General features: G+C 64.7%; 2 protein-coding genes across 3 annotated transcripts; both read left to right on the top strand.

The window, feature by feature from the left end:
* The first annotated feature begins 394 nt into the window (after positions 1-394).
* On the top strand, positions 395-8,840 carry SSRP1 (structure specific recognition protein 1). 2 transcript variants are annotated; one of them, XM_049820833.1, is made up of 17 exons: positions 395-496; positions 1,020-1,202; positions 1,943-2,128; positions 2,394-2,499; positions 3,142-3,332; positions 3,418-3,648; positions 3,753-3,856; positions 3,988-4,116; positions 4,493-4,714; positions 4,824-4,896; positions 5,400-5,538; positions 5,685-5,730; positions 6,450-6,573; positions 7,079-7,249; positions 7,575-7,666; positions 7,884-8,067; positions 8,344-8,840. In XM_049820833.1, exons 2-17 carry the CDS (start codon positions 1,149-1,151, stop codon positions 8,410-8,412), a joined length of 2,121 nt encoding a protein of 706 aa, XP_049676790.1. In that variant the 5' UTR covers positions 395-496; positions 1,020-1,148; the 3' UTR covers positions 8,413-8,840. The 2 variants fall into 2 exon arrangements, with proteins under 2 accessions (XP_049676790.1, XP_049676789.1); XM_049820832.1 differs by lacking the exon at positions 395-496 and having other exon boundaries at positions 792-1,202.
* Positions 8,841-10,194: 1,354 nt separating this feature from the next.
* Positions 10,195-21,879, top strand: TNKS1BP1 (tankyrase 1 binding protein 1). Its single transcript, XM_049820806.1, has 13 exons — positions 10,195-10,494; positions 10,675-10,803; positions 11,523-11,666; positions 11,872-12,517; positions 13,335-13,407; positions 14,320-15,621; positions 16,197-18,208; positions 19,250-19,580; positions 19,822-19,954; positions 20,058-20,197; positions 20,411-20,577; positions 21,171-21,236; positions 21,558-21,879. The coding sequence occupies exons 3-12, from the start codon at positions 11,570-11,572 to the stop codon at positions 21,229-21,231; spliced, it is 4,962 nt and encodes a 1,653-aa protein (XP_049676763.1). The 5' UTR covers positions 10,195-10,494; positions 10,675-10,803; positions 11,523-11,569; the 3' UTR covers positions 21,232-21,236; positions 21,558-21,879.

Below are 21,879 nucleotides of genomic sequence, written 5' to 3'. Positions count from 1 at the left end.
CCCCGGCTTTGGGGCTGCCCCCCCCCACCGTGGGGGCCTCCTATTTGGGGTGCTCCCACTCTCTGGGTGTCCCCATTTTGGGGGTGCCCCGGTTTTGGGGGGACTGTGCCCCCCCCCCCCCAGCCGTCGCGGTGACGTCACGGGGATCACCCAGCGCTGACCAAGGGGGGGTCGCGGCGCGGGGAGACCTCCCGCCGCTCTATGGTGCCCGGCGAGGCAGCGCGGCAGGGCAGGCCGGGAGGGGGCGGCATCTCTAGCCGCCCATCCCCCACCTCTATGGCGGGGGGCGGGGGCGGAGGGGCGCGCGGGGCGCCGCGTCCACTCTAGCCGGGAGTCCTCCGGGCGCTCTATGGGCCTCGTCCGCGCCCTTGCCTCTCGGTCCTCCCGCGGTGGCGCCCAGAGCGGCTCCTCTCTGTGGCGGAAGTGGGGGCGGGTTCCGGCGGCGGCGGCGGCGGCGGCAACGGCGGCGGTGGCGGGGGGGGAGGCTCCGCGCGAGGTTCGTGTTGCGCAGGCGGGAAAAGTGTCGGCGGTGCGGGCGGGGGCCGGGCCCGGCCGGGCCGGGGGGGCCGCACCGGGGCGGGGGGAGCGGGGCCGGGACTAGGGGGTTGGGGCGGGGAGGCGGTTGGGCCCCGGCGGGGAGCTCAGGCCGGGGGGGATTTGGGGGCTGGGAGCAGCGGGGAGGGGGGGAAATCGGGGGGGGGGGGCACTGGGGAAGGGAAAGGCAGGGCTTGAGGGACCGAGGGTGGGGGGGCGCGGGGGAAGGCCGTGGGGCCGTGGTGCATCTGAGGCAGGGAGAAGGGGGGTCTGGGTCGCCCCCCGCGAGTGGGTCGGTGCCATCCCGAGAGGCAGCGTCCCGGGGGGGGCGAGGAAAGTGGGGCTGGGGGCGGGAGAGAGGTTTGGTTTTGGGGGTGCCGGCGTGGCTGTGCTCACAGAGCCTGCTCCTGCGGGAGGGCAGGGAGCCATCTTCCCCCCGGTGAGCCGCCTGGCTGAGCTCCCCTCACCCTCCTCTTCCCCCGCAGCTGCTCTGTCCCTGTCCCCATCCCCACCTGCCGCTGACCCGGGGCATGCCGGGCTGGGGGGGGAACTGAACCACTCGCTGCGCTCAGCCTCCCTCCCCTCCCAAAGCCCGGGTGCCTCCTCCAGCCGCCATGGCCGACACGCTGGAGTTCAACGAGATATACCAGGAGGTGAAGGGATCCATGGTGAGCGAGCCGGGGGGGGGGACGGGGGACGGTCCCCAGGGAGCCCCGCTTGGGCCCTGGCAGGTGACACATCGCGTTGAGACCTGCTCTCCCAGCCGAAACGCTGCAGGGCGCTTCCCCCACCGCGGCGTCTCTTCCGCCGCCTCGTCCTGGCAGAGGGTGTTTTGCTGATCTCGCCTGGAAGCGGGGCGCGGAGGCGCCTCGTTTCCGGGGCTGAAGCGTTTTGGAGCATCAATGGGGGCTTTTAGTGCCAGCCCGTTGCGGAGCAAGCGAGGTTGCGGTTGGGAACGCTTCCAGGAGGAGGGAGAAGGGATGCCAGCTCTGTGCATCCACTGTGGCTGCTGCGAGAGGGTTGCCTATCGGCTGTCAGCCTGTTCCAGTGCAGGGGAGCGGGCAGGGACGGCTTGGGGGGGGTGTTGAGTGTTTCTGGGTCACCCTTAATCTGGCTTTTACAACATTGTCCCTAAAAGCCTGATGGAGTACAGCACTGTAGCGGCACCGAGGGTGCTCGTGACTGTCTTGTGGCCCCTTGAATCCCCAGTTGAGGTGGTATGGAGCGTGCGACAAATGAAACTGGTGGGCGGTTGGGGAAGCCACCTTGTTTCACCTGGAAGGATCATGCAGCTCCTGGTTGTGCCCGAAAGGTGGCAGTTCCCTGCTCTGGGGCTGGTGGTGTCATTGGGCTGTTCCCCTGCGTGTGGGGTGAGCCGCCCCCACCTCACACCTGCCTCTCCCACCAGAACGATGGGCGGCTTCGGCTGAGCCGCCAAGGTGTGATCTTCAAGAACAGCAAGACGGGGAAAGTGGACAACATCCAGGCCTCGGAGCTGGCTGAGGGCGTGTGGCGACGTGTGGCGCTTGGTCACGGCCTCAAGCTGCTCACCAAGAATGGCCACGTCTACAAATACGATGGTTTCCGGGAATCAGTGAGTCCCCCGGCCCCTGCGTGCCTGGCCTGTCCTTGTCCCTGGCTGGTGTCTCTTCTCTTGCTGGCTTGTGCTTGTCCTGTGTTGAGCTGCGCTCCCTGCGAGTCTCGCAGCACTGACCCCCCAAGAACAGCTCTGACCCCTATTTTTCTTACTGCTTCCTTTGTGCCGGGGTGGGGCTGCGTCCCAGTTACGGGCTCTGGGCAGCACCTGCCCGTACGTGGCGGTTTCTAACGGACGTTCCCTCCTTCTCGCCCCGGCCCAGGAGTTTGATAAGCTCTCAGATTTCTTCAAGGCCCACTATCGCCTGGAGCTGGCGGAGAAGGATCTGTGTGTGAAGGGTTGGAACTGGGGGACAGTGAGGTTCGGAGGTGAGTCGTGGTGATGCTGTTACTGGGGGAAGGGAACCTCTGTGCTGGCTGCGGCCCAAGGTGGTGGGGCTGGTCTGGTGGCTGGGAGAGTTTCCCACCACCATGGCTGTTCCTGCAGCACCCAGCCGGTCCTCTGAGCAGCGGCCTGCTTTCTAGTGGTGTCCTCGGGGACAGTGAGGATGTTAGCTATCCCAGGAAAGCAGGAGATACCTGCAGGCCCCAAATCCAGGGTGAAGGTTTTGCAGGCAGGGAACGCTCAATGTAAAAGAAAGGTTGGGCTGGGAGCTGCGAGCGTCTGGCAGAGCCTGCCGGAGCCAGGGGAGCTGGTGGATGCTCCTCCCTGGTCTGAGAGCAGAGGAACATGGGAACAGACAGTTGCCTCCTGTTCATTTCTGATCAGTGTTGAGCTTCAGGGCCATAGCCAGAAGGAGAAAGCCTGGAGATTTGGGAGGGAGCATGGGAATGCAGGGGGGGAGAGGAGAGGCATTGCTGGACTTTGGGAGAAGACCAAGGCTGCTGCTGGAGATGGGATCTAGGAGGATGCTGTGGGCCTGCCCTGCAGGGTGGACCTTATCCCCACCTCTTGGTGCAGTAGTTCTGATCCTGCAGTGACAGACTGAGTCTCCCCTCCCGCCCCTGCAGGGCAGCTGCTCTCCTTTGACATCGGGGAGCAGCCGGTGTTCGAGATCCCCCTCAGCAACGTCTCCCAGTGCACAACGGGCAAGAACGAGGTGACGCTGGAGTTCCACCAGAATGACGATGCTGAGGTCTCGCTCATGGAGGTTCGCTTCTACGTGCCGCCGACCCAGGAGGACGGCGTGGATCCCGTGGAGGTGAGTGGGGGGCCCTGGAGATGGTGGGTCAGGCAGAGGTGGTAGCTGGGTACCCTCACCTGGCTGTAACTCCCTTCCCTTGCAGGCCTTTGCTCAGAACGTCCTCTCCAAGGCGGACGTGATCCAGGCCACTGGAGATGCCATCTGCATCTTCCGGGAACTGCAGTGTCTGACGCCTCGTGGGCGATACGACATCCGCATCTACCCCACCTTCCTGCATCTCCACGGCAAGACCTTCGACTACAAGATCCCCTACACGACCGTGCTGCGCCTCTTCCTGCTCCCACACAAGGACCAGCGGCAGATGTTTTTTGTGGTGAGGAGGGGACGAGGGGTCTTCCCTCCCTCCCTCCCCCAGGGAAGGGTGGAAAGCGATGGGTTTTGGGGATTTCAGGTCCACACCTTCTCTTCTCTTTTCAGATCAGCCTGGATCCCCCGATAAAGCAAGGCCAGACCCGCTACCACTTCCTTATCCTGCTCTTCTCCAAGGATGAGGACATCTCCCTGACCCTCAACATGAATGAGTGAGTTCTGCTCCTGCCAGGCCACTTCCTTGACCCCCTCCCTGGATCTGTGGGCTGCAGGGAGCTGGGAGGGAGGTAACGAACCTCCTGACTTCCCATTCTCACTGTTGCCCTCTCTTTTGGCCGCGCAGGGAGGAGGTGGAGAAACGCTTTGAGGGGCGGCTCACCAAGAACATGTCGGGCTCCCTCTACGAGATGGTCAGCCGGGTCATGAAGGCGCTGGTGAATCGCAAGATCACCGTGCCTGGCAACTTCCAGGGGTGAGGCGTGCTGCTGCCGGCTGAGGGGGGTGTGGGTGGTGAAACATGGGATCTTCCAGCTGCCGGAAAAGACGCGGTGATGGGGAGGCATGCAAAGTATGCCTTGTCCTCCCTAGGGCAGGAGAAGCTGTTGGTTTGGTAGTCTGAGGCCAGTGGCTTGAGATCCTCCCTGACTCTGGCAGCAGGACCGGCCCCTCTCTTTCTCATTTGTTCCTGTTGACAGGGGGAAGGGGCTCTGCGAGATTTGTGCCTCGTGCCGGGGGAGCAGCTGACAGGCTTGTCTGGGCTGCTGGGGTCCCCTGTCTCACTGTGGGGATGGGCACGGGTGGAGCATTTGCTCCCTGCGGGTGTAAGATGGCTACATTTGCCCTTGCAGACACTCTGGAGCCCAGTGCATCACCTGCTCCTACAAGGCCAGCTCGGGGCTTCTCTACCCGCTGGAGCGGGGCTTCATCTATGTGCACAAACCACCCGTGCACATCCGCTTTGACGAGATCTCCTTCGTCAACTTTGCCCGCGGGACCACCACTACCCGCTCCTTCGACTTCGAGATTGAGACCAAGCAAGGCACACAGTACACCTTCAGCAGCATAGAGAGGTGGGCATGGGGCAGGCTCTCACTGTGCCTGCCGGGCTTCTCTGCACCATGAGGCGGGCACCTTGCTGGGACCCCAATAGCCGCCCTGACTGCCCTGCCTGTCCCACAGGGAGGAGTACGGGAAGCTCTTTGACTTCGTCAATGCCAAGAAGCTGAACATCAAGAACCGAGGCCTCAAGGAGGTACCTGCTGAGCAGGGCTGGTTCCCCGCACCCTGCTGGAACTGCTGCCCCGCTGGCTGGGGTGGGGAGAGGGCTGGGGGCTGTCTTCTCTCCAAAATTTTGCGGCTTTTCCCTTTTTTTTCACCTCTCTTTTCTCTCCTTGCCCTTGTAGAGGAAAAAGGTCCGTGCGATATCCCTTCCTCTTTCTCCTCTTCCTCCTTCTGGTGCAGGTTTCCTCTGCATGGCCGTGGTGGTCCCTGACTAAACCCAGTAACCCTGGCATGATTTGCAAGGGTCCTCCCCCGCTAACTCAGATAACTTTTCTGCCCCTCTCTCTGGAGCCCTGACAGGGAGAAGGAGGGGACATGGTGGATGTCCTGTCCTCCCTGCCCTGTGCATGTGTCTGGGGCCTGCCTGGGGGCCGTGCCCACCCAGGAGCATGCCAGGAGTTGCAGTTTCCAGAGGCCGGGTGTGTGCAGGTCGGGGAAGCATGGGGAGCGGCTCTCACACCATCTCTCCTGCAGGGCATGAAGCAGAGCTACGACGAATATGCTGACTCTGATGAAGACCAGCACGACGCCTACTTGGAGAGGATGAAGGAGGAGGGCAAGATCCGGGAGGAGAATGCCAACGACAGCAGCGACGGCTCTGGGGAGGAGACGGGTGAGGGCTGAGGCTGGGGGGCGTGAGGGAGTGCCAGGGGGGGCTGTCTTCGATGCTCAGGCTTCTTCCCCCCCCTGCTCCTCCTCGGTGAAGTCCTGTCTGTCCTCGCCTCGCTATAAGCTGACCCCTGCACTGTCTCCTTCCAGATGAGTCCTTCAACCCCGGAGAAGAGGATGATGACGTGGCTGAAGAGTGAGTGGAGGCTGGGCAGGGGTCTGTCTGGGGGGGCTTTTGGAAGGTGCTGTTTGGGGGTTTCTTGTGGGGGCAGCAGCTGCATGGGGCTGTGTGAACATTGGGGAATGCTACAGGCACAGCCAGTATCACTTTATAGATCCCTGGGCTTAAAAATCTTCGAGAAGCAGGTGCAGTCCTGGGCTCGCTCTATTATGATGACATGATACAACTTGAAAGGGTTAGAGAGGGGCAGTCAGGGGGATCAGATGGCTCCTGGATAAGGCCTTGGCTGTTCAGGCTGGAAAAGAGAACAGCGGGAGGAGGATGGGATGCAGCTCCATAAAATCCAGAGTTGGGGGAGAAGGTGGGTGAGAATCACAGTGTCTGCACCAGCATGAAGGGCCATCGTGTGTGCTGGTGGGAGCTGGGTTCAGCCTGACAGGAGGAGGTGGGTCTTGGTGGAGTTGAGCCGTGTGGCGTTGTGAGCGCATAAAATTTACAGGAAGTCAGAAAATGATGAGCTGTGTTCGTGGAAGGAAAATCCCCTGAGAGCTGTTAAGCACGAACACAAGAGCTTCAGCTCAGGAAGCCTCCGAATTATGGGTTGCTGGAGGCTGGGTCAGTTCAGGGGCATGTCTTGCTGCCTGGTTGTCGCTGCTACATCTCCTCCACCTCGTGCTTCATCTTTCTGGGGTGGGGGTCTTGAGCTGTTGCTGAAGCCAAGTACCTCCACACAGGTTTGACAGCAACGCCTCAGCCAGCTCCTCCAGCGGTGACGGCGACAGCGACCGGGATGAGAAGAAGCCAGCTAAGAAGGCCAAGATTGTCAAAGACCGCAAGCCTCGCAAGAAGCAGCTGGAGGTGAGAGGTTGCTGCTGACTGGTTGTGGAGAGCAGGACCTGCTCCTGGAGCATGGGTTGCTGTTCCCTGTTGGGAGCAACACTGGGAAGATGCAGGTTGCAGCCCATCAGCTGAGCTGCTTCACCTCAACCTTCTGCCACGGCCTGATCTGGTGGCACCACCTCGCTGTGCTTTGCCCTGGGTGGGTCAGTTGTCCAAGCCTGACTTCGCTGCCTCCTGCGGATGAATCTAGGTGGAGTCTCTTCCAAAGGGTGCATTGTGCCTGCACTTAGCTAGTCCTTCTGGTTGTTGGGGGGGCTTGTCTCTAGCAACTTGCCCTTCCAGCTTCTGTGGGTGTGACGTGACAACCCGTCTCCCCTGACGGTGTAGCTGAATTGATGGTGGGATGTAGGAGGCAAGCTGAGACCCAGCCCCTCGTCTTGGGGCAGCCCCAGGTCTTGAGGTCTTCAGCAGGTGGTGCTGTTCGAGGCTTTCATCCTTGTTCTCTCCGCTCCCTGCCTTCTAGAGCAAGAAAGGGAAAGACCCCAATGCTCCTAAGCGGCCGATGTCAGCTTACATGCTCTGGCTGAATGCCAACCGTGAGAAGATCAAGTCAGACCATCCTGGCATCAGCATCACAGACTTGTCCAAGAAGGCCGGGGAGCTCTGGAAAGCCATGTCCAAGGAGAAGAAAGAGGTGAGGGATGGGGTATCTGGGTTGCTTTGCTGGTGGGGAGAGCCGAGCCTTGTCTCGGAGGGGGAGGCTGGAGCTGAGGAGGCCTGGCAGACTCTTGCTTGATCTCCAGAACCTGGTGCTTCATAGGCGGGAGGTCGGGAGGGGAGTGTGGCAGTGGGGAGGTGATGTCTTTGGGCTGGTGAGCGTAGGCATGATCCAAGGCGGCAAGGGCCGTGGTGGGAGTGCTGGTGTGGTGTGAGGGGGGATGGTGTTGGGCTCTGGTGGTGCAGGTGGTGGTGGAGGAGGAGGAGGGGAAGGCCCTGCTAACCTTGTACTCTTGCTGCAGGAATGGGATCGCAAGGCAGAAGACGCCAGGAGGGACTACGAGAAGGCCATGAAGGAGTACAGCGTGGGCAGCAAGTCAGAGAGCTCCAAGACGTGAGTGCGCCGAGCAGGGAGGGCTGGTGGGGAGGGTGGCAGGGCTTCGCCCCTCTGAAATTGGGCTGTTGCCCAGCCATCACGGTGCCTGAGCCTCTCCAGGGCTGGGGGCTGTGTGAAGAGCATCCTTGGCTCTGTGGTGCCAGAGACAGGGCCGGTGGGCTGTCAGCAGGGTAACGCTTCTCCTCTCTCTTCCACCCTCCCAACACACGCGCAGGGAGAGGTCTAAAAAGAAGAAGAAGAAGCAGGAGAAGCAGATGAAGGGGAAAGTGGAGAAGAAAGGTGCCGCCTCCAAGTCTTTGTCCTCCACCAAGTCTCCTGCCAAGAACATGAGCGAGAGCTTCAAGAGCAAGGAATTTGTCTCCAGTGATGAGAGCTCCTCCGCAGAGAGCAAGAAGGAGGTAGGGCTCTCGCCTGGCCGGGGGGTTTCTACTGGCCCATCTTCCCCATGCTCTGTTTGTCTCTCTGGGAGGCGGCCCACTCCTCCCATCCCGGTAGGGGCTCTGGGACACATCTGCTGGTCACATCCCTCTGCTGTGGGTGGCCTGACTGCTACACACATCCCTGTGTCACCACTGTCACCCCGTCCCCGTGGTGGGGCACAGGAGAGGTGGGGGAATGGGAGCTGCTGCCCTGACCTCATCCCCTGCCACCCTGACCTCATCCCCTGCTCACAGGACTCAGAGGAGGAGGGAGTCGCCAGCTTGCCCCCCAGCTCGGAAGAATCTGCGTCCGGCTCGGATTAGCCCTTTCCTCGGCTGGCTCCAGGCTGGTTCCCAGATCGGCAAGAGGACTGGGCGGGCCGGCCCTGCGGCAGGGACCTGGGTCCTGGGCTCTGGCCGGCTCCCGGCCCACCTTGCCACAGCTTCACATCCTCCTGCCCCTGACGCCGAGGGCAGGGAGACACAGGAGTGGGGTAGGAGGGTCCCCGGACCCCCTGCCTGACCCCTCGGTACCTGGCTGGGGGAGCAAGACCCCGTGGAGGAGGGAGGCCCTGGAGGGGCCTCAGTCCCACCTCAGCCCTGTTTGCATCAATTTATTTTTTTTAAATACTCGGGTTTGTTTCTGTCTTTTCTTTCCTTGGATTTTTTCATCGGGGGTTTTTTTTTGTTTGGTTTTTTTTTGTTTTTTTTTTTTTTTTTTTGTATTTTGGGTCCGTTCACATGGCAACTTGGATTGAATAAAAAAAAAAAAAAACCCACCGAGGGCGTGAGTGTGGGTGCAGAGCCAGGGAGGGAGCGGGGCTGGCTCCCCCCTTCCTTCCTTCCCCGCAGCCGGCCTGGAGCTTCGCTCCCCACCTTGAACCGGGGCCAGCGGCTGAGCTCACTCCCTGCCTGTCCATTAGCGGCCCCCGGCCCCTCCTCGGCCTCCCCCATCCCGCTGAGGAGCCATCAGGCTCCTAATGGAGGCCCCTCGGTCGATCCTGATGCGATTGGGGTTTTCTACACCTCCCCAATGAGCCGCTGCAGCGGGGGGGAACCAGCGGCCGCGGAGGGCCTGATCTGATTAATGCTGCTTCTCCTCCACTGGTGATTGCGGCCGCTTCCCAGCCTGGCTGCGGGGCAACGGCCCCTTGGGGACGGGGCGAGGCCCTGGCTGCCCCCGCCACCGCGTTTACCGGCACTGCTGGCCCTGCGCCGGGGCTTGGGGGGGATGACATGAGGGGCTGCAGTGGGGTGTTGTCAGCCCTGGGGTGTTGTCAGCTGCCTGCGTGTTGCAGCTGGGTGTCAGACGGGGAGGAGCAGGGGTGTCAGAGGGAGCTAGGTGTTGCAAGCCGGTTGTGCTCTGTGGCGGGGTGACAGGCACCCTGGGGGTGGGTGACGGGGTGTGCTGCAGCAGGGTGGGGGTCTGGGAAGACCTGGGGTGCTGCCAGCCGGCTGTGTGCCCCAGCGGGGTGTTAAGCAGGGAGGTGATGAGGTGTTGTGAGAGGCTGGGGTGTGTGGGGGTCGGGCGGGGAGAGCCCAGGGTGTTGTAAGCCAGCTGTGCGCCCTGGCGGGGTGTTAAGCAGGAAGGTGACGGGGTCTTGCGAGAGCCTGTGTGCTGGGGTGTGGGGGGTCGGGCAGGGAGGCCCTGGCGTGCTGTAGCCGGTTGTGCCGGGCCCGGTGCAGGGCCAGGGGGTGTCTGTCCATGGGCCTGTTCCATCGGCGGGGCCACGCCGCCAGCACCCCAACAGTCAGGCAGCGGCGGGTGCCCCTCTAGCGCCCTCTCTATGGTAAACCCAACGGCGCCTCTCTAGCCGCGCCCCCGCCCCCCCTCCCGTCTCCTCTCCCTGCTCCGCCCGGCCACGCGGCGCCGGGGCCGCTCTGGCCCGCCCCTCTCGCTGGTTGGCGGAGGGGGTGGGGCGGAGAGGGGCGTGGCCAGAGGTGGGAGGTGGGGCGGGCGCGCGCTCATGAATATGCAGCAGCAGCGGCGGCGGTGGCGGCGGGTGAGCGGGGGTCGCTCCGTTGGGCTGGGCTCTACGGGGAACCGGGATCCCGCCCCTCCCCGGGCCCGTTGTGCCCGCCGGGGCCGAAGCCGCGGAACCCCGCGGCTTCGGCCCCGGCGGGCACAACGGGCCCGGTACCTCCTTCCCCCAAAAATCGAATGGGGGGCTCCGTTGCCACGGCGACGGGCCTAGGCCCATTGGTTGCGGCCTACCCAGCTACTCGAGCGGGGGCTCCGTTGCCGCGGCAACGGGAGTAGGCCCCGCCGGAGGAGGAGGGCTTGGGCGGGGGACGACGACGACGATGACGGACGGGACGGACCCGCATCCCGGGGCGGGGAGCGGGGCCTCGTCACCGTCCCGGGGCTGCCAAGGGGTTGGGAAACGGACCCGATGGCTTCCAGATGTGGGTTGGGGCGGCCGTGACGCCGGTTCCCCCGTGGGAAGGTGGTGGTGGCGGTGGTGGGGGGTGGTCTGGAGCGGTGGGGAGGGTGGACCCTGGCGGGGCAGGAGGGAGCGAGGCGGGGAGAGGAGGGGAGGGCAGGGCCGGGAGGAGGCACCGAGCGGGTTTTTCCTGTCCCCGCAGCCCCGGTGAGTCACGGGAGCGGCGGCGGCGTGAAACCCGTGGGGACGGCAACCCCCCCCCTCCCCGCCCGCCCTGCGCCCCCCACCCGTGTCCCCGACCCACCCCGGACATGAGGCCGCTGTGGGGAAGGTGAGCGGGGCAGCCCACGGCCCCTACGGCGGGGCGGCGAAGGCGGGGGTCTGCGTCGGGGGGTGCTCCCGGCCCCGCGGGGGTCGGGGGGGTGCTGGGCGACCCCTCCGGGGCTGCTGGGGGCTGACACAGCCCACGGGGCTCGGCGTGGTGCCCGGGGTGGACACAGGCCGACTGAGGGCTAGCGTGTGGGGGAGAGGACTGATGTGGTTACTGGGGCAAATGGGGGGCCGGACTGGTGTTTGGAGGGGGGGGGGGTGGCACAGCACCGTGGGGGTGCCGTGTCTGTGTTGGGGTGCTGGGAGAGGCTAACACAGGGCCGGTACAGGTAAACAAGGAACTGCGTGGTGTTTGGGGGGTTTGCAGCGTGGGGGAGCTGGTCCGGGGTACCTGTGATTACTGCTGTGTATGAGGTGGGCACGGGCAGAAAGGGGGTTTGACATGGTGTTTGGGGTTACTGCACCGTGCCTGGCTGGTGCAAGTGAGCCAGGGATGATGTACAAAGGGTGGTACTGGTGAAGAGAGGGTTGGCAGTGCGATAGTGGTTTGGCATGCTGTCTGGGTGCCAGTACAGGTGGACGTGAAGGTTTGGCACAGGGCTGGTAGGTTGGTACTGTGGTGTTGTGTGGCTGGAAGAGGCGGCTGCCTGCTGCTGGGTCCCACTGGCCCCACGGCCTGGGCAAAGGCACACTGAAACGCTTCTCTCTCTTTCTTCCCAGGGGCTGACCCTGCACTGTGTCCACTGAGCCCCGGCCCCAGTTTCACCATGGCCTCCCAGCCGCAGCCCCTGCGCCCCGCCTTGCCCTGCGCCTCTGCCACAGGCACTGGTGGGGCTGGGCTGGTGGCTGGCAGCCCTGAGAAAGGTCTGTCCCTGGGGGGGATGGGAGAAATGGGGGTTGGGGGGTTTCCCAGTCTGGTCTGCGCTGGGAAAGCCCCCCTGGGGATGCCAGGCTGGCACCGAAGACTGGCTGTGGGCCCACTGTGCTCCACTGGTCTTCCCTGGGGAGCTCGGCAGGGCTGTGGTGCTCCTCCAACGTGGTGTTTCTCCTTTCCTTGCTTCTCTTGCAGGCAATGCTCGCCCCAAGCCGCCCGTCCGGCCCAAACCCCGGGTGCTGCCAAAGCCGGCCGTGCCCGCCAAGCCCTCCCTGCCACATCCCCCTCCAGGGCCACGGCACCCTCGCCCGGAGCTGCCCTCTGCCGAGAAGATGAACCGCCTGGCAGGGCCCCAGCCCTACAGCGGGGGCAGCTCGGGGGGGCCCCTCAGGCGCCCCTCCTTCACCCTCAAGTCACCCGAGACCGCCAATGGGAAAGTGCTCCCGTCCCCTCCGCTTGCAGCCACTGAGGACCCAGGTTCAACCCCTGGGGAGGAGGTGCCCCCCGCCCCGCTGACCCCCTCTCGCAAAGGCCCGGCTCCCTTCAAGGTGACGCCAGTGCCAGTGGCGACCAAACCAGAGCGATTTCCAGGCACCACCGTGGAGGAGATTCTGGCCAAAATGGACAGCAGGGAGGGCCCGGGGAGCCCGGACCGAGCCCGGCTCTCGCCCTTTTGCCCTGATTCCTCCTCTCGCTTTGGCTCCAAGACCTTTACTGCCTTCCGGAGGCGCCCCAGCGGGGAGGCGGATGGAGCCCTCCCCGGTGAAGCCCGTCAGATACCCCAACCTGCGGCGGGCGAGCTGGGGACGGGGGATGACGGATGCCCAATTGCCGAGATGAGGTGAGGGGGCCGAGGACCGACCCCAGCAGGACGGCAAGAGGCTGCAGGGCTGGGGAACGTTGCTCTGAGCTGTCCCAGGGATGGGAATAACGGAGCTGAGGTCTGGTCGCCGGCACGAGGCTGGTGTTCCTCCTAAGCAGGCAGTGCCTTGAGCTGCCTCCGTGGGAAGGCCAGGGCAGCCGCTGCAGCGCTGGGTGGTTTGTTCAGACCGCAGGAACGGGCTGTCCCAGTTGAGGAGCTGCCTCCGCGCCTGCAGCCCCCGAGGGCTGGGAGGCGAGCCAGCTGGCCATCCCGCTGCCCGGACAGGGGCTGCCCTGAGGCTGGGAGTAACGGGGAGGGGGTTGCTTCCCCTGGGAAATTCTCCCTTTTTCCTACCATTGCTATTTTTTTACCTGCGGGGCTGTGCCAAGGCAGTGGGAGCGGGCAGATCTGTGGGACTCCTGGCTGCAGGATGTCCTGGGTGAGAGCCAGCACTTGGCCACGCTCCCAAAAGCTGGGCACCTCTGGGAGACTGAGACGGGGGCTATTTTAAACGAGAGTGTGAGAAACTTGCTCTCCAAAGGGCTGAAAACTTTCTGGAAAGGGGATTGCAGCTGATTTGCCTCCCTCCCCTCTGCAGTCAAAACCTTGGATAATTTGGTGCTGGTTTTGAGTAAGGCTTGCAGTGATTGACAGGCCTCTTGCGGTTTGCCCGACCCCATCCTGCTGTGGCCAGAGTGGGTGGTTTGGGGCCGGGAGGTGCCTCGGCAGGCGGTGGGAGGGGAGAACAGAGCCGCATAGGGGGAATTCACCCTCCTTCCCTGTTTCTCTCCGGCAGCGGCTCCCCCCCAGCCGGCCCGAGCTGTGCCGGGGACCCCCGTGGACGCCGGAGGCCACCTTCCCCCCCTGACGTGAGTTCTCGCCTCGCTCTCCTGCGCCACGGCAGCTCCGCTCCTGGGCTCTCTCCTTCGGGGCTCTCCTGTCTCCTCCGGGGCTCCCTCTCTGCGGGGTGCGTGTCTCTCCTTTCTCCTTGGGGTGCCGACTGCCCTTTCCTCCAGGGAAGCCTGGTGCCCCCTGCGCTGGGTGCCTGGGCGCGGGGCCACGTTATTTTGGAGGGGGTGGCGTGTGCCAGCACCGCTGCTGAGGTGTGGGCAGGGAGCAGCCGTGAGTCACCAGCCAGGGTTTGGTGACCCAGCAGGTATGTGGCAGGGCAGGCCCTTTCAGGCTCCCTGCCAACCCCCCTCTCTGCCCGCTCCCCCGCCCGCCCCCCCCGCCCCGTGCTCGGGGCGGTGACCGGGACACCAGGCCATGACACCGGGGGTGGCAGCCTGGGCAGTGGCACCGGGTCACCCCGGCAAGGGGGACTAACTCTGACGGTGCTGGGCTGGGTGACGCTGGCAAGGGAGTGCCTGGCCCCACGGTGGGGTGGGGGGTCCGGGCTGGGGGCTGTTTTTACTTCCTCCTGCTTAATTTCTTCCTCTCCATCTGTCTCTGCGCTGCCGGAGGGTGGGTGCTCAAGGAGGGCAGCGGTGGGGGGCTCAGGGCAGTGCTGTGCCCTGCCTGGCGGGGTACAGAGTGGGGCCGGGGGCCGCTGGGAGCCGCCCGGGCTGAGTCACGCAGGAAGCAGCAGCCTGGCGCTGGCAGGAGGCGTGGGCACCTCCTGCCTCGGGTTTGGGGAGGGGAGGGGGTGCCGGCAGGAGGGACCCTCAATGGAGATTGGGGCTGGGAGGGGGGGCTGTGATTTGGGGGCGGGTGACGCCTGGGACGTTCCTCTCGAGTGACATGATGCTACTTTCCCCCCTGCCCCTCGACTCTTTCCACAGCTCTCCTCTCTCCAGCCGGGCGCCCTTGGACCCCCTGGCTCCCCAAGGCCCCCCGTCTGCCCGGCCCCAGGAGCTCCTTTCCAGCCTGCAGAGCCCTCCGCTTCGGCCCCCGGTTCTCCTGATGCCCCCCTGGAGCTCCCAGCCCCTGGCTCCCCCACCCTGGCCCCCGGCTCACCTGAATCCCCTGCCCAGCCTCCAGCCGAGGTCTTGGCCACCTCGATCCAGGCTCCGGGCGCTCCCTCCTCTGCAGCCAAACCCCGGCTTGGCATCTCCCACTCCCCTGGCTCCCCCCACACTCCTGGTGAGGGATCCCCCGATACTGCCAGCCCCCCCGGCACTCCCGAACTGCCTCCCAGAGTCACCTGCCCGCCTGGCTCTCCTGAGGCTGCCGCTGAGTACCCAGGCCCCCCCAGCCCACTCCCTGAGGCCCCTGCTAAAGCCTCCCGTCCCCCAGGCTCCCCAGAGGGACCAGATGACTCCCCAGTGTCCCCACAGTCCCCCAAGGGTCCTGATTTCAGCCCTCCTCCCCCTTCCAGGGACTCGGGGCTCCGGCGCTCTTCAGAGGGCGTGTTGCAGCCCCCGACCACGGGGCAGGGCATGGGGGAGCTGGGGGGTTCGCTGAGCGCCCTGCCCCGACCCGGGGACCCGCTGTCAGAGCCATCCCTGGGCAGTGAGTCTGGCTGGAGCCTTTCCCAGTCCTTTGAGTGGACATTCCCCTCGCGGGGGGCACGGCGGCTAGCATCCCCACCCCGTTCCCCCATCCGGGAGACAGTTGACTCGGGGGTCTCCGAAGAGGGCGAGTCAGACAGGGAAGATCTGGACCCCTGTCCCCCACACTCTGGGGGGGACAGCGGATCCGAAGAGCTGGGCCCTGTGGTGGCCGGCAGCCGGGGAGCAGAGGGGGCTCCTTGTCCAGGGGGTCCCGTGGCCCAGCGAGAGGCTGAGGGCTCAGCGGAGGAGGAGGAGGAGGAGGAACGGGAGGCAGAGCAGGGTGCCACCGTGCCCTGCTCCCCTCTCTGTGTGACGGAGCCCGCCCGGGAGCCAGCTGAGCTTGAGCCCCCAACGCAGCCTGGCCTCCTCATCGAGGCCACCCCACCGGATCTGGCCACTGCAGCCAACTCAGCCTGGGCACCAGTGAGTGACTCCCCTGTAAGCCTGCAGGGCCCTGGCGGGCCGGGCCGGGCTGAAGGATCCTCGAGGGGCCCCGATCCCCACACCGACCCGGGCTGGCTGACCGAGCTGCTGGCATCGCCCGGGGTCCATGCCGCAGGCTGCGGCTCTCTGGATGCTGAGGGGCCGGAGGTAAGGGGGCGCAGGCGGCTCCGCGGTGGCAAGGGTTAACACCGGGCCATGGTGTCAGTGTGGCGCTGGGCTCCTCTCTGACAGGGCTGGGCCTCGCCGGGTGTACATAGGGCGGTGGGATGGGTTGGGTGGAGGCTGAGCGGGAGTGTGCTGTGCCGGCAGGGAGAGCCGGGGTGCGGCCGCCGCCGCGTGCGGGTGTGGGGCCTGATGGGGAGCCATGGCCGGCGAGTCGGGGACCACGGCCATCCTCCGGCGGCTGCTGGCCAACCTGCAGCTGCGGGATGAGCTGGGGAGGGCTCGGCAGGCTGTGGGCCGGGAAGGGCCCTGGGTAGGCGCGGTGGCTGTGAGTACCCTGGGCAGCTGGCAAGCTCCTGGTGTGGGAGCTGTGGGCCCCGTGGGGTGGGAAGGGCAGGCAGCAGGATCTGGCCTCCGCTCCGGACAGGACCGTGCTTGTGCTGTGTCCCCCAGGGTATTTCCCCCCTACTTTTCCTCTCCAACTCTCCTCTCTGCTGCATGAGCCGGGACTGTGACCCCCTTTAACCCCTGTCTCCCCCCTTCTCATCCTCTTCCCCCAGGACCTGCTCGGCTGGTCACGGAAGGACCTATGCAGTGAATTTGGCATTGGCAGACCTCACCAGGCCGGCACCTTTGACTGGACCCGTGAGGCTGTGGCCAGGGAGAGTGACTGGCCTGGTGAGGCGGAGCGGGACCGGGAATTTGGGACCAAATTGAGCTGGGACAGCACCTGCAGCATCAGGGATGGGGACCAGCAGGACGGGCCCTTCGGCACCGCCAGGAGGGACTGGGGCAGCAATTACAAAGGGACGGAGTTGATGGGGGAAACGAGACTGGGCTGCAGCGACTGGTCCAAATCCCACGGCACAGGGGAAGGCTGCCTGCAGGATCAAGACTTCGGTGCCAGCAAAGCCAAGTGGGGCACGGGCTATGGCTTGGACAGCGTGTGCAGCAGGGAGGAGATCGGCTCCGGGAAGACGGACTGGTGCAGCAGCTACGGCCTGGGACACGGCCAGCAGCAGGACGAGGAGCCGAGCTCCAGGCAGTCCAGCTGGGCTGGCAGGTACGGCTCCGGGGACGTGGACAGCCAGGATAGGGAGATCACACCCACCTGGGCTGGTGAATATGGCACCAGTGATGTGGAGATGAAGGACAGGGAGCTTACTCCAAACTGGGCCAGTAAATACAGCAGCAGGGATGTTGAGACCAAGGACAAGGACTTTACGCTGGGCTGGGCTGGCAGATCCAGCACTGGGGATGCTGGGACCCCTCACAAGGAGTTCAGTCCCAGCAGGCCAGCCTGGGACAGCAAATACAGCACCAGGGACATGGAGAGCCAGGACCGGGAGTTCAGCCCCAGCAGGCCAGCTTGGGCTGGTGAGTACAGCACCCAAGACATGGAGAGCCAGGACCGGGAGTTCAGCCCCAGCAGGCCAGCTGAGGCTGGTGAGTACACCACCAGGGACATGGAGAGTCAGGACCAGGAGTTCAGCCCCAGCAGACCGGCCTGGGATGGCGAGTACCGCAGCAGGGACATGGAGAGCCAGGACCGGGAGTTCAGTCCCAGCAGACCGGCCTGGGAAGACGAGCACAGCACCAGGGACATGGAGAGTCAGGACCAGGAGTTCAGCCCCAGCAGGTCAGCCTGGGATAGCGAGTACTGCAACAGGGACGTGGAGACCCAGGATGGGGAGTTCAAACCCAGCAGACCAGCCTGGGATGATGAGCACAGCACCAGGGACGTGGAGACCCAGGACAGTGGGTTCAGCTCCAGCAGACAGGCCTGGGAGGACGGATACAGCACTAGGGATATGGAGACCCAGGACAGGGAGTTCAGCCCCAGCAGACCAGCCTGGGCCAGCGAGTACAGCTCTACAAACACCAAAAAGGAAGAAAGAGAGTTTAGTCCTGGCCGGCTGAGCTGGGCTGGTGAGCCCAGCATTGGCCAAACTGAGCTGGTTGATGCTTTTGGTGTCAGGAAAGATGACTTGCCTGGCTCCCGTGCCTCTGATCCCCCGGCCCAGGAGCCCGGCTGGGGCAGCACCGACCGGCAGGAGCACAGTACCGCTGACAGCAGGGACTGGGCTGAAGAGCTTGGAGGAGCCAAGTGCCAGAACCAATTTGGTATCATTGGGACAGACCGGGTGCCAGATTCCTCCAGCGCCGGAGCGTCACCAGATGGCTCGATGTCCTGGGCTGGTGGAATGAGATCTGGGGGCCTGGAGGAGCCTGTGGGAGACTGGCACAGGGATCTCTCCTTTGGCAGCTCGGATGCCACCAGCTGCCTGGGCACTGCTGATGCTGGCAGGGTTGGACTGGGCCAGATGGCTTGGGGTCAGAGCCTGGGCAGCCTGCCTGCCCCAGGCAGCTCTGCCCAGCCCCAGGAGGCTGGGGTGGAAGAGCCAGGCTGGAGCCAGCACCTCGACGCAGCTGGCTGGAGCGTGGAGCTACATGATGCCGAGGCCAAGCGCCGGGAGTGGGCTAGCGCATTCGGTGCCCGCTGCGCAGCCCGGAGCCGGGACTTCGGCACTGGGGAGCAGAGCCTGGGAGGTGACGCCGGCTCAGTGGATGGGTAAGGAGTGCACTGGTGGTGGCACTGTGGCACCCCAGGGAGGAATCCATCCCTCTCGGGTGCCTGTGGCATCCTGCACTGGGGACTTCTGATGCCATGGGCCTTGTGCTGGCGTCCTACTGTGCCTCACTTGTAGCTGGGGGACCTGCTGCCTCCAGCCCTGGACTGCCAGAGCTCCTCCTCCCCAGCTTTCACGTTTCCCTGTGTAGCCTCCGGCCCCACAACTGAACGGGAACTTTTTGAGGGACTGGGTTTCAACTTGTCCCAGCAGGATCTGCTGTCTTGAGCTGATCCAGGAGGGGACGATGCCTTCAGGGCTTCGTGTGCCTGTCTCCCACCAACATGGGGAGCCATGTGCCAAGTTTGGAGGGTGCTGGTGTTCCCTCAGCCCCCCAGAAAAGCGGCAGAATTAGCCCTGTGCCGTTACCCTTCGCCAGGATGTGGGAACCCTGATTTCAGCCAAACTTACAGAGCTGGGGATTCCCAAAATTATAAATTCCCTCAAGCTGCCTGAAAACAAGGATCCCAGGAGGAGGGAAGCAAAAGCCCCATGGGCCTCTGGAAGGGCCCAGCCTGGTTGATTTCCTGCTGCCAGTGCCTTCCCGCACCCCGGGTGGCCCTGATCCTCCTCCTGCCCCTTGGAGCCCCTTGGTCACCTGGTATCCCCCTGGGCACCTCCTGGGGGCTGGTGACCCTACTGGGGGGGCTCTGACCCCTTTGTCTGCCCCAAGGGGGAGAGTTGGCCTGAGTCACCTATGAGTCTGGCAGCCTCCTTGCCCTCCCCAGACTGCAAATTCTGCCCCAGCCTTTGGGAAGGGGCTTTGGGGGAGCTTCCTAGAGGTGCCACCCTCTTGGTGTCACGTCCTGGGAGAGTGGGGAGAGTCCTGGACACCCGAGTCCTGACTTCACAGGAGCAGTGTCTGGCCCTCCCCATGCCTCAGTTTCCCCTGGAGGCTGACAGGCGAGGTTTGGGGCAGGGGAAGGCCTTGTGTTAGCTGGAGCTGGAGGAACTCTGGGGTCTCTTCCTGTCTCCCCGAGCAGAAGCATCCGTCTCTCAGACCCCAGCCCACCGATGGGTGATGCTCTGGCTGACCCCGCAGCTGTGGAGTGCCCCCGGAGCGAGTCCCCCAGCCCCACCGAGGAGGAGAGGGACCTCTCCACACTGGCCGCTGCCCCACAGAGCCCCAGGGCCTCCCCTCTGTCACCAGAGGGTGCCAGTGGGACCCTGCTGGACACGGAGAGCGAAGAAGCCCCCTTGGACCACCTGGATGGGAAGAGACCACCAAGCTGGGAGGAGAAGCAGCTCTCTCTGGGTGCCCCTCAGCGTGAGGGACCCGTGGACCACGCTGGGCAGGAATTCAGCTTCCTGGAGGTGAGTGGGGAGGGGGCTCTGGGGATGCCCAGCCATCACAGAGGCGCTTCTCTGGGGTCCCTGTTTCTGTCCCACTCTGAGGATGGGGGCTTTGCCCTCTGGCCCCAGCCTCCCCCAAGGGACAGGCTGTGGATTCAGGGCCCCCCAGTGCTATTGTGGGGGTCTGTGGGCATGCTGGCCGGGGTGGGGGTCCTGGGTCTCCCCGATGCTGGGCACTGACCTGTCCCTGTGGGCTCTGCAGGACACGGAGGTCCTGGACAGCAGCGTGTACCGCAGCAAAGCCAACCTGGGCCGCAAGCGCAGGCACCGGGCGCCGGCCCTCCGCCCTGGGGCCACTTCGGATGGGGAGAGCTGGATCTTCCGGGACTCCACAGGTGAGAGTCCATGGGACGGTAACAACAGGAGAGGGACTGCGGGGCCATCCGTCCTTGGCAGAGGTGTCTCGTGGTGACGCTGTCCCCCGTGTCCTCCCTGCAGAGCCCCGTCCAGCCTGCCCTGCAGCGTCCTCTGACGAGGAGGCGGTGGAAGAACCCAAAAGCCGGCGAGTCCGAGCATCCCCATCGGGCAAGGGGGTCAAGGTGCCACTCTTCCCTGGCCTCAACACGTCTGCCCTCAAGGTGGGGCCCACCAGGACCCTGACCAAGTGGGGTGATGCCTCCCGGGCAGGTGGAATGGAGGGTTTAACGAGGGGAGGGGAAACTGAGGCAGGTTGGGACTGGGGGTTTGGCTGAAGGCGGGCAGTGCAGGAAGGGGTGGGGAGGAGGCAGTGGGAGTATTTGGGAGGGGCCAAAGCATGGTGCATCCCCTTGACTTCATTCCCCTGCCCCCAGGCCAAGCTGAGGGGCCGAAACCGCTCGGCTGAGGAGGGGGCACCGCCGGGGGACAGCAAGGCAACCCCCCCCAAAGAACCCCATGTGCAGCGCTCCAAGTCCTGTAAGATCCCTGGCTTGAGTGGGAAACCCCTGGCGCTGCCCCCCAAGCCAGAGAAGACCTCAGGGTGAGTGTTGGGGGGCATGGGACCCTCGTGGGAAGGTGAGGGCTGTGCCTCAGGGGTGGGAGAAGGGGGCTTGGGGGGTCATGTGTGCAGGTTTGGGGACAGGTGAGGCCGATGCTGCAGGGAGGATGCTGAAGGGCAGGGAAGTGTGGGGGGGCTGTTACCTGCTTCTGTGCCCCACCAAAGCAGTACTGAGGGTGGGCTATTCCAGAGGCATGAAGGTTTTGGGGCTGCTTTAGAGGTGTAAAGGGATCCTGAGGGGTGCTGGGGCTCTCAGAGCTGGTACCCCTGGCTTTCACAGGCATCAGGAGGCTGGGCTGGGCCCAGCTGGAGCTGGGAGCTGGGCGCGGGGGGAGGCTTCGCTGGGTCCGGCTTTCCCAGGGCCCGTTGCCTGGAGATCCAGGCTGCTCCACCCTAAACAGTGCTTGGTTGGGTCCGAGCCCTTAAAGCCCCAGCTGGCGCGGCAGCTCCCTGCCTGCCCTCCCTGCCTGCCCCTGCCTGCCTGCCCCTGCCTGGCCGTGGCACCTGGAGGGTCAGTCTGGGTCCTGGGTGTGTTTTTGGGGGGCTTGTGCTGATGCTGTGCTGACGCTTCCCAGGTCCGACGCCTCCCCCCCACACTGGCTGCAAGCGCTGAAGCTGAAAAAGAAGAAGCCTTGAGCGGGGTGAGTGCAGGAGTTGGGGGGGACACGGGGGGACCGGACCCCTCCCAGTGCCCAGCACAGGGCATAGCTGGGGCCTCCCCCTCCCCACATTCCCTGTGTTGGGGCTGCGTGTCCCTGGGGGGCTGGAGGGGGGGGACATGCAGGCAGAGAGGTGGCCGTGGCACAGGGTGGCCTGGGTGGGAGCGTGTCCCCATGTCCCTGGGCTCTGTGCAGCCAGAAGCGGCAGCACCCTCCCTCCTGCCTGCTCCGGCCAGGGGCCCCCCTGGGCCTGGGGGTCCCCGCGGGGTCCTCACCCCCCTCTCCCTGCTGTGTCTCTTCCAGGCTCTGTCTCCTGCCACCCGATCCCTGAGGCTGACGGCCGCTGTCCCCAGGATCAGGCCTGCCCCTCCACGTGGGGACACACACACACATCTATGCACTTTGTACGATGCTCGCAGGGTCCCTGCCCCCCTCCATGACAATTCTTCCCCCTCCTTGGCCCACGGGCCTCCCCCAGCCTTCCCCTTCCTCTCGCTCCCCGGGGGCTGGGGGGTGGGCAGCGAGCCCCCTCCCTGCCCCTCGCCCCCTGCTCTTGTATCACCCTCAGACAAAGAGCAACAGTTCAGGATTTTGGTGCCACTTTGTCAGAACAATAAAACTTCGT

Source organism: Accipiter gentilis, chromosome 17, assembly GCF_929443795.1.
Source record: "Accipiter gentilis chromosome 17, bAccGen1.1, whole genome shotgun sequence".
NCBI lineage: Eukaryota > Metazoa > Chordata > Aves > Accipitriformes > Accipitridae > Astur > Astur gentilis.
Note: the sequence above shows the minus strand (reverse complement) of the source record. Positions and strands in the feature narration are given on the sequence as shown.

Bases quoted from the DNA above. Each gene is read 5' to 3' on its own strand.
- SSRP1 (XM_049820833.1), top strand. From the start codon at position 1,149: ATGGCCGACACGCTGGAGTTCAACGAGATATACCAGGAGGTGAAGGGA. The intron at 3,333-3,417 runs GTGAGTGGGGGG...CTTCCCTTGCAG, and splicing joins ACGGCGTGGATCCCGTGGAG to GCCTTTGCTCAGAACGTCCT. The intron at 5,731-6,449 runs GTGAGTGGAGGC...ACCTCCACACAG, and splicing joins GATGATGACGTGGCTGAAGA to GTTTGACAGCAACGCCTCAG.
- TNKS1BP1 (XM_049820806.1), top strand. From the start codon at position 11,570: ATGGCCTCCCAGCCGCAGCCCCTGCGCCCCGCCTTGCCCTGCGCCTCT. The intron at 15,622-16,196 runs GTAAGGGGGCGC...CTCTTCCCCCAG, and splicing joins TGGATGCTGAGGGGCCGGAG to GACCTGCTCGGCTGGTCACG. The intron at 20,578-21,170 runs GTGAGTGTTGGG...GACGCTTCCCAG, and splicing joins AAGCCAGAGAAGACCTCAGG to GTCCGACGCCTCCCCCCCAC.